At 35.5% G+C, this 16416-nt stretch overlaps 1 protein-coding gene across 1 annotated transcript; it reads left to right on the forward strand.

Annotated features, from left to right (window-relative positions):
• Positions 1-7828: 7828 nt before the first annotated feature.
• Positions 7829-9090, forward strand: LOC107025464 (organ-specific protein S2-like). Its single transcript, XM_015226251.2, has 2 exons — positions 7829-7942; positions 8255-9090. Exons 1-2 carry the CDS (start codon positions 7874-7876, stop codon positions 8897-8899), a joined length of 714 nt encoding a protein of 237 aa, XP_015081737.1. The 5' UTR covers positions 7829-7873; the 3' UTR covers positions 8900-9090.
• Positions 9091-16416: the final 7326 nt, after the last annotated feature.

A 16416-nucleotide genomic window follows, 5' to 3' on the forward strand; every position in this document is an offset into this window, starting at 1 on the left:
AATAGTGCATGTGCACACACTTGCCAAAATTCAAGCACCATCTAGAAAACGTGGCGATTAGGCCAATATACGTATTTTTTATTCAATTGGTTTCATTTATTTCACACTCTCTTTTCAGCTCTGAAAGCAAGGAGTATTGCATCGACACCAGTACGCACTATCAGATCAGCCCCTTCCTTTCTCTCGCAACCAAAGCAAGAGCTGGGAAGGTTGTCAACGAACTCTCTGGATTTTTTATTTTTCTATCTTGTGTGCAAAGATATAGGGTATGACCTGCAACTGGCTATTATAAAAAAATTTCATCCTTTGGTAATCAAATGGTAAAAATATTAGTGTACTTTAGACATCAGTGACTCTATTTGCTATCATCTTGCACAATCAATGAGCTATCACAACTTAAAAGTTTCAGTTTTGATCTAATGGAGTGTCATTTATTCATATATTTTGGAATGTTCTTTTCCAAATGGATTAGTTCTAAATTATCTATAAAACAACTATCTTTACTGCTAATGTGGTCACTCTTCTACGTGGATGTGCACCTCTTGTTTGTTAATTTGCATATCCATCTGTGTATATATATCTATGTGTGGTATTAGACACGCAATAATCTTTTTAACATTGGGCCCGTGCTTGCACGGGCCATCCCTGCCTAGTAATTGATATAAGTATAAACTATAAACTATAAACTATAAAAAGTTATATATTATTTTATATAAGATAGAAAATGAAATAACTAATATTTATATATAAAATTACAAGTAAAAAACATTAATAATAATGGAAATTGAAGAAAGGATGTTACTTAGGTTCAAAACTAGGACCTTGCACATGAAATGTCAAGCTTTTGCCAACAAGCCAAGTAACGTTTTTAGGAGGGAAACATAGAACTGAAGCAAGCATGTTAACACCCAGTTGTATGCTTATTTCCTCTTCTTAATAGTAATATTAGATATAATTTAGTATGTGTTTGCCTTTTTGGCATGTCAAATGATATTTTTCAATAAAATGTATTCCTAAGAAAGTTTTTTCTTTTTGTCTTTGGTTAATCAAAAATATTTTCTTTTGTAAATATTATTGAGAACCCTTAAATACTTTAATACACATAAGGATCTTGAACATGATTGTCTTACATATAGATCGTTAGGAGTACATACCTGATTCGAAAGACATTATCACAAAGAGAAGCGAACAAAATTCAACTGAATCAAGAGAAAGTACATGGGACTCATCCGACACGTACTTTCGAAGCATGGAGACATGAAACACAAGATGCACACTTGGCACGCTAGGTGGCAAAACCAACTTACATGCCACCTTTCCCATACAAGTCAAAATCTCAAAGGGCCCAAAGAATCTAGGGCTAAGATTTTCCTTCTTTTCAAACTTCATCACACCCTTTATGTGTGACACTCGAAGCCAACTCTCCGATCCACATACTATTCTGTTGACTCTGGTGTCAGCCGTTTACCCTGGATCATATGAACCTATTCCATAACATCTCTAAGCAAGTTTATATCCAATGAATTCCTCTCAATGGAATCAACTCATCTGATGGGAGATCTACATCATTTGTAATACAACGCCTCAAATGGGGTCATCTGAATACTAGACTCATAATTGTTGTTGTAGGCAAACTCTACTAAGGGCAAATGACGATCCCATCTAGCAAAAAAATATATCCCACAAGCTCGGAGCATGTCCTCCAAAACCTAAATCATTTGCTCGGGCTAACCATCTCTATGGGGATGGAAGGTTGTACTCATATCTTGTCGAGTACCAAACCATGTTGTAATGTCTTCTAGAAAAGGGAAGTGAACAAGCAACCTCAATCAAATACTATAGAAACTTGGACCCCATGCAGTCGCACAAAATATAAAGCTCAACTAACTTCTCTATTGTATACTTCACCTGAACCGAAATGAAATAGGCAGACTTGGTAAACCTGTTCATAACCACCCAAATAGAATCATAACCTCCCGTAGTGGTTGGTCATCCCATAACAAATTCCATAGTGATTAACTCCCTCTTTCAAGTAGGAATAGGCTTCCTATGAGATATACCTTCAGGACGCTGGTGTTCACACTTGACCTATTGGCAATTTAAACACCTTGAAACAAAATCTGCAATATTCTTCTTCATCCCACACCACCAATAGTAATAGCTCAAATCATCATACATCTTTTCTACACCTGGATGGATGGAATATCGGGAAAAATCGACCTCCTTAAGAATCAATCTAATCAAATTGTCCACCTTGGGCACAAAAATCCTACCCCCAATCCTTAAGGAACCCTTAGAATCAATGATAGCCTCTTTGGTTTCCCTTTTCATCACCTTGTCTCGAATAAGACATTGTTTCTCGTCATCAAACTGATGCTCGCAAATCTGCTCAACTAAGGAAGAACAGACCTGAATGAAAGCAATCAAACCATCCATCTCCTTAGAAACCTACAAGTAGACGAGACTATTGGCTAACCTTTGTATTTAGCCAATGGTTTCTAATCCACACTAATAGCAACAAGACTTCCCATGCTAGAAGTATTGCTAATTAAATCATCGGCCATAACATTGGACTTTTATGGATGATATAAGATGGTGATGTCATAGTGCTTTAGTATCTCAAGTCGTCTATGTTGCCTAAAGTTCATATCCCTCTGACTGAAGATATATTGAAGACTCAGATAATTCGTAAATACCTTACAATGAACCACATACAGATAATATGGTTATATCTTAAGAAAAAGCACTACGTCTACCAACTCTAAAGTATGGGTATGGTATTTCTCTCATGGGTATCTAACTGTCTAGAACAATAGGCGATCATCTTACCCTTATACATCAGAAATCCACCTAACGTGACCCTAAAAACATGCCAATGAACAGTGAAGTCTACACCCATCTCAGGTAAAGTCAAAATAAGAGCCGAAGTGAATAACGTCTTGAACTTTTGAAAGCTCTCCTCACACTCATCAGGCCATTGAAAGCTCACACTCTATTGAGTAAACCTGTTCAAAGAAGACGCAATAGTGGAGAAGCTCTGAATAAATTGCCTGTAACAACCTGCAAGTCATACAAAAACCCGAATCTCAATAACTAACGTAGGTCTAGTACAACTCTTCATTGCCTTGATCTCGGTTGGATCCACCCGAATACCCTCCTTTGACACCACACCTCCCAAACATACCATAGAATAAATCCAAAATTTGCACTTTGATAACTTGACATAAATGTTCTCCTCCCTCTATCTCTAGAGTACAATCCTCAAATGCCAATCATGATCCTCAATCTCTGGAGTACACCAAGATGTCGTCAATGGACACTATAAAAAAAGTAGGGTTGGAATACTACGTTCATCAAATCCACGAACGCTGCAAGAGTGTTAGTCAAAACAAAAGACATCACAAGAAACTCATAGTGACCATATCCGATGCCTTGATTGATACGTGAACCTCAAACCAATCTTAGAAAACAGAGATGCACCCTGAATTTGACCAACAAGTCATCTATGCGAGGAAGAGGATATTTATTTTTCATAGTCACTTTGTTAAACTGACAATAATAAATACACATCCACATGGATCCATCATTCTTCCTCACAAACAAGAGTAAACCAAGGAGAAACACTAGAGCGAATGAATCCCTTACTAAAGAAATCCTATGACAGATCCTTTAATTCCTTCAACTTAGCTGGAGCCATACGATAAGGAGAAATAGAGATAGGCTTGGTACCCAGTTCCAAGTAAACAACAAAATTAATATTCCTATCCTAAGCAACACTTGAAAGTTCAGTAGGAAAAACATCTGAAATCTCTAAAACTATGGGCACAAAAATCCATGAGAGGTAGTTCAACACTAGTATCACAAATGAAAGTCAAGTAGGAAAAACACCCTCTATTAACCAACCTCTGAGATCGAATGAAGGAGATAAATTTGCTGGGATAATAACAACTAGCAGTCATCCACTCAACTCTCGGGACTTTAGACATCGCGAAGGTCACAATCAATAGCATGATGTGGAGAAATCCAATCCATACCTAAGATAACAACAAAGTCTATCATCCTGATCAAGTCTATTGAAGTATCATACCCGCCTAAAGAAACGAGACATGATCGATACACTCGATCTACCACTAAGGATTCACCCACTGGTGTAGATACATGAATAGACACAACCATACAATCAAACCCAACAATAAAACATGTATATGTATACGAGAAAGCAAACCCTAGATCAAATAAAACAAACTCAGGTCGATGGAAAACTAGAATGATATCTATGATCACAACATCCAATGTTTTGGCCTCAAGCCTCCATGGAAGAGCATAACATTGTCCCTCCGACCGCCTACAGTCAAAGTAGAACCTCTACCTCCACCCTGCGGAGCTGGAGTACCTCTACCAGTAGTCCTGCCACCTATCGGTCTAACCTTTGCATTGACCCCTGGCCGGAGCCACTGAATCTCTAGCTGGAGTAGCTGAATAAGAACGCTGGGTCCTTAATGAGTTTTAGAGGACACTGTCGTATCAAATGACCATGGACCCCTACAAGTAAATCAAGACATCTGATGTTTTGAACCAAATGAACTACCATAGGCACCTCAACTAGAAATAATAAGATCCTTGAGTTTGACTTCCCATTCTCAACTGATAGCATAGAAGCATGAATCGGCCCATGACACCGAAAGGAGCTACTGCCTCTATGCAATCCTTTGCCTCCTAATGAGGCACCAAAAAACTGACCAGATGATCGGGACCTCTTGGGATCCCCAAACTCCTTTAAAACCATCAAGCCCCCTTACTTGGCGGTGCTTACAATGGACTGGAAGGAAGCCTTCTCTTTGTCTGCTCTGAACAAATAAAACATGAAAAAAAGTCAACCCATTCACAAACCTGTGAACTCTCACTACTTCATCCAAAACAATAGGCATATCATGCCTAGAAAGCTCGCAAAAACAGGCCTCATACTCGGTCACTGAGAAAATGCCCTAAGTCAACCTCTCAAACCTCAACCAATTCTCCTCCTCGTGCTCCAAGGAATAAAGCAATCCTAGAAAGTACCAGAGTACACACCACGGGAGATCCAACTTATCGAAACCTCACTAAAGTCCTCTACCACTCTCTGGCACGATAACGACGTTGAAGTGTAACAAGGAAAACACCACGAGCATCCACCATACCCACTACCTTAAGCATCTCATCACACAACATCAAGAACTCATGAACATCTTCACTCTTACTAACATGAAAATGGGTGGTTTCATTTTCTGAAACCTCTTAGAACACTGTTGATCAACCGAGCATTATGTGAACAAACACCTAGTGCGGGAACAACTGGTGGTTAGCCTACCTGATCATGAATACCTGAGTCTGTTACTTCTTTGAGGTCTATGACCCTACCTTGTCTAAGAACCTTGTGGCGTACTTGTCACATTACCCTAAGTGAGTTTCTCTAACACACATAGCATCCTCAACAAAGTCTCCTGAAACAAGGAGCTCCAAATTCGGGAGGAACCTGGTCCTCAACCCCCTCAACATGTGGCTCAGGAGAGGACTCCTTAGCTTTACCTTTAATTGGTGCCACTCCCGGGCACGAACTCTAACCGGTGCTACTCCACGAGCACGATCTCTAGCTCAGGCCCTACCTCTACCTCTAGTTGGGGTCTCAACAATATCCTCGAGGACTGCCTCTCCTCTACCATTGGAAACAGAAGATCTGATCCTCGACATCTGCCAAAACAAAACGCAACAACTTAGCACTAGCAAAGGTAACCACACACGATAACAAATGATGAATAAAAGGAAGTTTTCTAAAAAAAATTCTTAACATATCATTTATTGACTAAGGGAAAAGGTTTCGTAATTGTCAGTTAAATATTGCTTTGCATCAACATACTATATTGTAAGCGCGAATTAAAAGTATTAATTTTCCAAATATTATCGATAATGGAGAAAAATTTTGAGACCATCCTCATTGATATAGTTTTTTTTTTTTTTTTGTCATTGAGACCTTCTGAAATGTTTTTGGATCTATCCTCTTGCAGATCTTCTCAATATGCTTGTTCTAACAAAATTGCAAATGATATTTTAATTTAGTTTTTATATGCACACGTTTTATATATGAAGATTATCAGTTCAAACAATTTTGGCTCAGATGTCACATATAGACTCTTAATATATTAATACACATCGGGATCTTGAAGACGGTAATTTTACGTAGAGATCGTTAGGGTACATATCTATTGCGGAAGATATCATCACAGAGAGAAGCAAAAGCGTAAGTCATAAATTAATTTCTACCTCCTTGCCCTAGTCTTATGTTACCATAGTCATCGGCGATGGAAATAATGTAGATAATATGTGGTAATCCTAATGGGTGAAGGGAAAACCATTTAGAGGTTAAAACTTAATACGTCCATCAAGTAACTGATGTAAAGACGAGAAGTATTCTTCATTAAATGTTATTTATGATTTTACTTAGATTAGAAATAAACTTAGGTCATAAGTAAGATATTATTCTTACCATTTTAACTTTTAATTTAATTATCAAATTGAGATATTATTCTTACCATTATAACTTTTAATTTAATTATCAAATTGCTTCAATCAGTAGGAATTTTTATCAATCTTAAATAGTCAAAATGTTTATCAAATCATTACCTAATTTTATTACATATTTTTTTTTTGCAAAAAGTACTTCAGACTTGCCAACCAGTTTCTACGTACTATATACCATATATGATACCTCATGTCAGCACATGACCTAATATATGTTACACTTTTCGTCTCAATCTATGTGATATCATTGGAATTTGGAGAATCATCTCAAAAAATTATAATTTTAAAATATTTGAAATTGGTAATTATTGTCATTTCTAGTAGTTTGTATATATTTTTAAATAATATCTATTACTCTCTATATTTCAATCTTATATTTTTTTTATAATATTTCAAGTAGTTAATTTTTGTTATTTACAGTGTTTTTTTATGCGAATTTTAAATAATATATGTTATTTATTTTGTCCCAATTTATGTAACATCGATAAATTTTTGAGATTTTAAATATTTTCTTAATCTAAATATTTTAAATTATTAATTATCACAATTTATAGTATTTTCTTGAAATATAATTCTCAAATATTAGAAAGATTAAAAAAATGTATAAATTGAAATGAAAAAAATACAAACATTACATAAATACCCTCAACTAGATGAACACACTAACGTTCCCTATATTTCTACTCTCTCTCTCTCTATATTTAATAGTTTTAAGGGAAAATGATCTGAAAAATACTTCGACTTTGACCGAAATTATCTATGATACCAAATTTTATAAAGGACATTTTACTCCATGAGTTATTTAATAGTGTATTTTAAAGGTATATATATGTTAATGTGGACACATTACTATTTATAATTGTGCAATATTTTTTATGTCTATGTGGATACATATATACCTTTAAAATACACTATTAAATAGTGGAGGAGAGTAAAAGGTCATTTAAAAAAATTTGATATCGTAACAACAATTTTGATTAAAGTTCAAATATATTTCACACATTTTCCCCTAGTTTTAACGAAAAATATTTTGATTGTAGAATAATTATATCACATGAAACACGAAACACGGAGAAGCTAAGAGGGCCCGCTTGTTAGTTATTATTATTATAATTATATCACATGAAACACGAAACATGGTGAAGCTAAGAGGGCCCGCTTGGTAATTCTATACTTCTTCTAATTTTAATTATTATTATTTGTTGTTATTATTTTTATTACTATTATTATATTGTTTTGTATTTGCCCATCTTGTCTATATAATAAACTGGGGGATTTTTTTATCCATGCACCAAGCAAATATCAATAGCAAAAACATATGAATTGTACCTCTTTTAAAGACATGAAATCAATTTTTGCTCTCATCCTCCTCATTTCATTTTCTTTGGTAAGTCAAATTTCTATGCATTAACAATGCACAAAAATAATTTAAACAATTAGTTTATTTAAAAGTAATTATAGGTAACTCTATTTAATGTTTGTTATGGAAGAAATTCTATCTCTATTAGAAATAGAGGGTATCTTACCTCGTAATAATGAAAAAATTGAGTTATAAAACAATGATTTTTCAAGAAAAATATGATTTTCAACCAAATCAACTTACTGAAAGAAACAAATTTACATTGAAATACTGGAAAATATCCTAATTTTTGCATGTGAAATACTTAGTTAACATTTTGAGTATGACATTTTTGTGCAGTATGCAAGCAGAACAGATGCAAGAAGAGACCCTGGCGTTCCTTTCGAGCCAAGACCAACTCTAACTGCTTATTATCATGATGATGCTAGTCTGAAACAAGAAAAGTCTTTTGAACCAAGGCCAACTGCAACTTCTTATCACGATAATGAAGTTGGTCTTAAAGGAAAAAAGTTTTTTGAACCAAGGACGACATTAACTGCTTACTATCATGATGGTGCTAGTCTCGAACAAGAAAAATCATCCTTTACTAAAGATTTTGAACCAAGGCCGACTTTAACTTCTTACCGTGATGATGAAGACAGTCTTAAAGAAGAAAACTCTTTTAAACCAAGGCTGACTTTAAATGCTTACCATCATGGTGATGTTGGCCTCAAACAAGTAAAATCATCTTTTACTAAAGATTTTGAGCCAAGGCCCACTTTAACTTCTTACCATGATAATGAAGTTAGTCTTGAAGAAGAAAGGTCTTTTGAACCAAGGCCGACTTTAACTGCTTACTATCATGGTGATGTTGGCCTCAAACAAGTAAAATCATCTTTTACTAAAGATTTTGAGCCAAGGCCCACTTTAACTTCTTACCATGATAATGAAGTTAGTCTTGAAGAAGAAATGTCTTTTGAATCAACGCCAAATGTTAGCGTGTAGAACGATTAATATAGCAAAAACATTGTGTTTCATTTAGTTTTCTTGTAAACTCCCTCCGTATGAACGCCCGTTGGATGTTATTTGGTTTATGTAATAAGGAAGAATAAACATTTGTACTATAGTATTTCTTGAATTTAGTGTGATGGTTGTTTCATTGTATGCAAATTGTCCAAAAAAAAGTGTTATTAGTTTATTGGATTAACAGTTATTTAATGGTTTTATAAAAAATATATTGGCTTATTGGTAGGATATTGATTTTTCATTATTGAGTTATTGGGTTAACCGATAACTTATTAAGAATATAATAGTTAACTATTTCAATTATTAATCATACATAAGTATCAAATAAAAATATTAATATAATTCCTATATTAGACGAGCCGTGGTGCCCCCATGAAGGTGGGGCAGACCACTGTAAGTTGGGTCCAAAAGGGTCTTTTTCGATTTTAATTAGATAAAATCCATGTCGTTTTATCCAAGCCTAGGACCCCTTATCAAATTCATTTTAACTCCTGTTACGGCTCAACCTACCGGGACGTGCAGATACCCGCTCTAACACCTAAGTAGGAGAACCTTTATACCCCAAAGATTTAAACATGCGGAAAAATTAACGAAGGACGGATATAATAGAGATCAAAATCTTTATAAAAGGGATCTTTTTCAACGAACTAGTTAAGACTTTTAAAGTAACTAACAACCCTAAAGATCTAGTCTAACAGGTACAAGAGCTACTAAGAGTAAAAATTGGACAAAATAACAAAAGAAACAACTCCCACCATACAGAAAAAAGAATAGAAGCTGTTGCAGAATTTCTTTATCTTTACCTAAGGAGACATCACCAATCTTGTATCCAGACTATGTCAAAAGACATAGCAAGAGTAGTATCAGTAAAACCACACGTACTGGTAGGCATCATCGGTCAACCCGACACCGACTTCATAAAATAGTAAGATCATGCATTTAACCACTCGCTTCCCCACCCTTGTCCTCTCTTAGAACACCTGTGGGTTTACACCTCTGAATGCTAACCACTTTCCTCACAACTAACACTTCCGATTTTATTAGATCATAGTTTAAACATGCTAACCCCGGCTAATATTCCCAAGCACTACCACCTTTATTTCCTACCAGTCGATGTGTCATACCCCTAAATGCTCGTCACCTTGCCTAACCAAGGCCATGTAGTTTCATTACCTTAAGATCTGACCTTAGCCCACTCTATTTTGGTACTTACCCAAACAAACACCTCTCGTTGTTCCTCACTCGCCCCTAGAACACCTTGACCTTCCACTATTGCCAAACAAGTATACACTATATAACACATCCATGTCACCAAATATTCACATGTATATGCATAAATACAACTACTCCCGATCGACAAGGATTTCACACATGCATAATATTGAATATAACATGCTTCACAATACACATTTATCACAAGTAGTTGGTCCTCTCATGTAACCCAAACTCAAACAGTTAGCTTGCCGAAACGTGGAAATCCGTTCCCAAAGTTGTGTCGGAACGTGACAATCCCATCCAAGTTAGCTTGCCAGAACGTGGCAATTCGATCTCCATTCACATACCATAATCATAATCACAATGTATTCTCACAATTATACAACAAGAGGTGATTTCATGGCATACAATTATTCAATTATCCTCATTTATGATTAGGACAGTCAATAATGCAAAATTCACATACGTACATGCATTATAATGAAACAATTACATCATATGTCGCACAAACATGACATCACAACAATCATCTATGAATTACCCTCAATCCCTAACATACAATAGGCCAAACTCAATCCTTGTTATTCATTAGGGTTCGTTATTAGGGTTTAATCCTAATCACCCAAATCCATCAACTTTATAACTTTAATAGGTCGAACATAGCATATACCCATAGTCTTGTTCCACCTTACTGGATACCTTTGTTTTCGAAGCAATTCTATTCAAAAAGGCAATTCCAGAAACCTTGACAAGTCATCAAAATCTCTACTTAAGCACTAACCAATTACGTAAATTATAGCAATTTTCCACGGAATTCACTCAGTGCACGAAGGTCTACAACTAACCCATACTATCGATTTCATACTTTACATGGTATACACATATTTACAACTACTCAATGCATAAAACCTAGCCTACCTGGAAGCAAAGCTGTTGTACGGGGTTTTTTTTATTGTTTCCAGCTTTTCCAGATTCGAGACGGTGAGTTTATTTGGCCAAGACTTCGCAATATTCCACCATCCCCACGCTAGAAATATCCTTCTGTCACATTCGGGGAGCACCCCCTAGACGAGACGTCATCGACCTCGGAGAGGAATAATACTAGCCTCTTAGCATTCATCTTTACATTCATAGGCTAAAAGTGTGGAAAATTTAAAATGTTTCATCTACATCTACTTCATGAGTTTTACTTAGGCCTTTCGCTTACACATAATATATTCATAGCGAGTATACATAGACTCTTTGTATAAGAAGATTACATAGTCTTCTACTTTTATGCCACATATAGATAATATACATAATATAGTCTTCATAAGGATGTCTCATATTAAACCATCTAAACAAAATACACAAAACCTTTACACAATTGTAGAAATGTCACTTAGGGCTTACAACAAGATCTCGAAACAAAAAGAATGAAATGATTGTCTGTAGACTATAGCAATGTAACATAGGTAGGGTGATAGAAAGGCATCATCCTTGGAACATGAGGACATACCCATACTTGGAGAAATGATTCAAGCCTTCCTACAAAGTGATCACGAACCCTTCAACGATCGAAACCTAAAATGTTGGGGAAAAGGGGATAAAATAGGGTTAGCACATCACCTGTACTAAGTATGGAATCATATGCACACACAGTATCGAAATCATGTTAAAAATGACATTTATTCAAAAACCATGTCAAGCTACTTTGAAAAGCCTTATGCAGAATCAAGAACTTATATAGGACAATAACCACATATTCATTGGGACAATAACATATTCAACACAAGTGACAAGACCAACATAATCAAGTATAACCAAGTCAACATGATTAATATCATACTAGAACCTTAACCAACATAACTCCAACATCATGTTATGTCAACAAAGCACATATAAGAGTTTATGTCATAACAACACATACAAGATCCTTACTCATAACCCCCATCAAGTATACAAATGCAATGACCAAGTAAGGCCCCATAACCTTACTCAATCAAGTAAACCCAACCAAGAATCATAAGAAATGCCTACGATCTCATAACATAGCATCAATAGTAATCATCATCATATTTAGCAATATAGACCAATAGCATGTTCATACATGAAACCAACATCATATAGTATCATCAACATATAAAGTCAACACATACATTTCCTTCACTTTATAAGAGCATAAAGCATAAGAACATCCTCCTAAGACTTCCCTCAAGGACAACTAGTGCAATGTATAGGTAGAGTCTCATACTCCTACCTAGACTAAGTCAAACCCCGTAAGTCATCCTAGTTAGAATTCACTTTATTACTTCATTTTACTTTCGAGAACATCCTTTCTTAACCGACATAATGAGCCAATGTGGAATTCGGTGTCATGGAACCCTACACTGAAAGAAGGTGGACTAATTGCCAAGGTAGTACGAAAACATGAACATGACATCTATGTGGATCCACTAGCTAGTATTCCTATGGGGGCAACATAGTTCAAGAACTAGGAAATGTGCTTGGGACCCTCTTTATACTACATGCATTATAGTCTCCATTCTCATGATTACATTAGTGTACCTACCTTCTCTACGTGGGAAAAGACCCTACTCACTTCTAGTTCACTCGGTGCTAAGCTAGAGTCCCTTTTTAAATGTCTTTCATTAATTATCATAACTTAGTTTAGGTCATATGAGACTACTCCTTATATAGTCATAGTCTTTAGCTCATAATGAATTACATGAGAATTTCCTTTCAATGTAATTCACTCATGTGAGATTAGCACATCTACATCACCATATCATAATAAGGCATATAGGAAATTCATCACCGACCTTATATCATTACATCTTAACCAACACACACAAGCCACAAATCAACACATTTCAATTCAGCATCATACCAACCTTAATCAATCTTATCATAAGGTATACTTCAATGTAACTTCATCACCAAACACACGTAATCATAGTTGAAGTAAAGGTTTGAGATCACAAGACTTACCCAATCTCCTTCACAAGCCATCATCCAAGGTTTTACCATCAACCATACAATTCAAACCAAATAATGGGTGTAATATCATCACAAAATAGTAATTAATATAATAATCAAGTCAATTGAATCACTAAACATCAATTCATCACTAGTTCATAACCTAGGGCTAGGAACTTGGGTCAATTTCATGATCTACTTCACATAAATAGGTTAATTAATTAAGAACTAGCATAATTGAATCATAATACATCATAATCTAAGTATAATAACTAAAATAAACCATATACAATACAATTTAGAAGATCAAATTCGTACTAGAAAGAAACCCACATGAAACTCATCTTTTTGAAATCAATTTTGGAAGAACCCCTTGGGGAAAGGAATTCCAAAGGTGAAAGGATCCCATACCTTGTTAATTGTTGAATATTTATGGAGAAAGTTACTCTTCTTGCTTCCTTAAGGATTTTGACCTAGCCCTTCAATGGATTTCTTCTATTTGGGAGAGAAAGAAGAGAAAAGGAAGAAAAATTGTGTTTTTGGAATTGAGAGGTGTTAAGTTGTGTTTAGACTTAGGGTAGGTTATATACTTAATTAAATACCCTAATTAAACAACCCCTAAACACTAAGTAACCCCCTAACTAACTGACTTAATTAAACTAAGTAAATAATACTTGATAGCAAAACAGTGGCCTTGACCTACGAGACCCGGACCAACGGGCCATAGGTCAGTCGACGGCCAAGACCCCCACCGTCCTGTGCAGTCATCATTTTGGTCAAAGAGTGACCAAAATGGACCCTTTTCCAAAATGTCTAAGTTACCATCGACGTCTCATCGATCTGGCCACGCCTCGTAGACTATAACCATCGATGGCTACTATCTCAAGACAACTTTTAGCCACAATGCAAGGGTCCTTCTCAAGGACCCTTTGGGTGGTCCTTGGAGAGTCATACCAGAAGTTTCGATCCTAAACCAACTCTAATACGTGTCAGACATCTTACCACCAAATTTGTCAAATTTTGACTCTTAAAATCTAGTCAAATAGGCTAAGGCACGCTAGCACCTTTTGCACTAGTCTTCGGACGTCGTGGACGTTCCTTGACGTTTTGACTCTAAACTTCCTAAATGACTTTTATACATTATTATTGACCTTCAAACAGTGTTATAAACCTTATATACTCATGTGAGGCTATAGATAACGTTTTAGGCTTTCAGAGTGTTACACCTACTCTTTCTTTCCCCAACTTAGAACAGCTTTTCTAAGGTTTCTCAAGTAATTTATGACTTCTCTAGGTATTTTATGAATACAGAGCAAAATAGGATTTCTCGTGATTACATGTTGTCTCGCCTATCCAGTTGTAGCGGCAACTTACCCCGCTGCAGCGCCGTCGCGCCGGCAGTAACTAGCCCCCTCAAGCGGGACAGGGTCCAGATTTTCTACGAATTTGGTCCTTCCTAAATAATGATGCTTCGGGTCATTACAACCCCAAAACTCACCCATTCAAGTCATTATTTCCAAAGCCCCAAAAGAAATCCCAAAGTTCTTCCTCTCAAATATTTCTCTCTCTAGAACATAAAGAAGAAGAAAAAGTTCAAGTTAGGATCAAGGTCAAGTCTCCAATCGTCAAGAATTTATGGTGTTTGTTAACAAGGTATGATATGTTTTCATCCATAGAATCCTTCCATCCATGGAGCTCCTGAGATTTCCCCAATTGAGAGTTAGAAATTTCTTAATTTGAGTTAGGGTTTCCTCCAAAGTTATGGGCGTTGATGAGATTTGATACAAATGATTGGTTTATGATTGTTTATTGAATTGATATAATTACATGTTTTTATGATGAATTTACATGTACCCATGCCTAACCCATAATTATAAATGTAAATGAGTTTTATTTTATGAAAGGGAAAATTGAGGATTTAGATGTATTCATATAGGATTGATATGGTACATTATAGATTGCTTAAGATTAAAGCATATATGATGAATTATAATTAGTAGGGCTTTGAGAGTAAAACTTATATAATAGTTTTTATTATTAGATAGAATTGTTGCGGAAGGGATTTACCCACATGATTTACCCTATGAATGTATATATGCATGAATGTGAAAGATTTACTCACATAAAATGATTCTACGTTGAAAGACTTAACCACCTAAAATAAATAAATGAATTTATGAACTATGATGAAAAGACATAGATTGGATTAGCATAATGATATGCTTCTCCATCAATAGCTTGGATTGACATAATAAGATGCTACTCCATGGATAACTTGGATTGACATGATGAGGTGTTTTTTATGGTAGCTTAAATTGGTAATATGACACCTTTCCATGTTAGCTCGAATTGGTGATATGAGACATCTCCATCGTAGCTTGAATTGATAATATGAGACCTCTTCATGGTAGCTTGAATTGGTTCTATGAGACCTTTTCAAGGTAATTGAGTTTGTAATATGAGGCCATTCATGGGTAGCTTGAATTGACATGATGACGTTCTTCTTCATGGTAGCTTAAATTTTAAGTAGTACTTTCCATGGTAGTTTGAATTGGTAATATGAAACCTCTTTATGGTAGCTTGGATTGTAAGTAGTCCTTTCCATGACAACTTGAATTGGTAATACGAGACCTCTTCATGGTAGCTTTGATTGGTGACATGGTACCCATTCATGGTATCTTGGATTGACATGATGAGGTGCTTCTCCAGGGTAGCTTGGTTGGTTAAGTAGTACCTTTCATGGATAGCTTGGATTGGTAAGATGACATCATTTCATGGATAGCTTGGATTGGTAAAGTAGTACTCTTCCATGGATAATGACTTAGCTTGGATTAGTAAGATGACATTCATCCCGTGGATAATAAGAACAACTAAGGATTCATTATTCCTCAATCAAATTAGCATAGTTATGATGAAACAAGGTTACTTCAAGGAAGTATTGTAAGTATGGTTTAAGATGAGATTCACGTGTGTTGATCATGATTTTTTATGACTTATGTTGTTTATATTTATGTTTCTGTTGATGTTTATATAAGCTATTATATTTAGTACATGTTTGTACTAACACATACTCTTGCCTACATTTCTTATTCAAATGTAGGGTTCGACGATGTCGACTCTCATCTCCATGGATAGGATCTTAATAGAAGCAAGATTTGAAGATTGGTGAGTCCTCATAGCATTCAAGAGTTTGACCACCATTTCTCTTATGTCCTTTCATTTTATTTTTTGAACATTATTTTATGGTTGCGTTCCATGATATTCATGTTTTAGATGGTTTGAGACGAAGTGTATTAGACTTCCGCTTCGTTTTTATAAAGAGT

This window comes from Solanum pennellii, chromosome 7, assembly GCF_001406875.1.
Source record: "Solanum pennellii chromosome 7, SPENNV200".
NCBI classification, from domain to species: Eukaryota; Viridiplantae; Streptophyta; class Magnoliopsida; order Solanales; family Solanaceae; genus Solanum; species Solanum pennellii.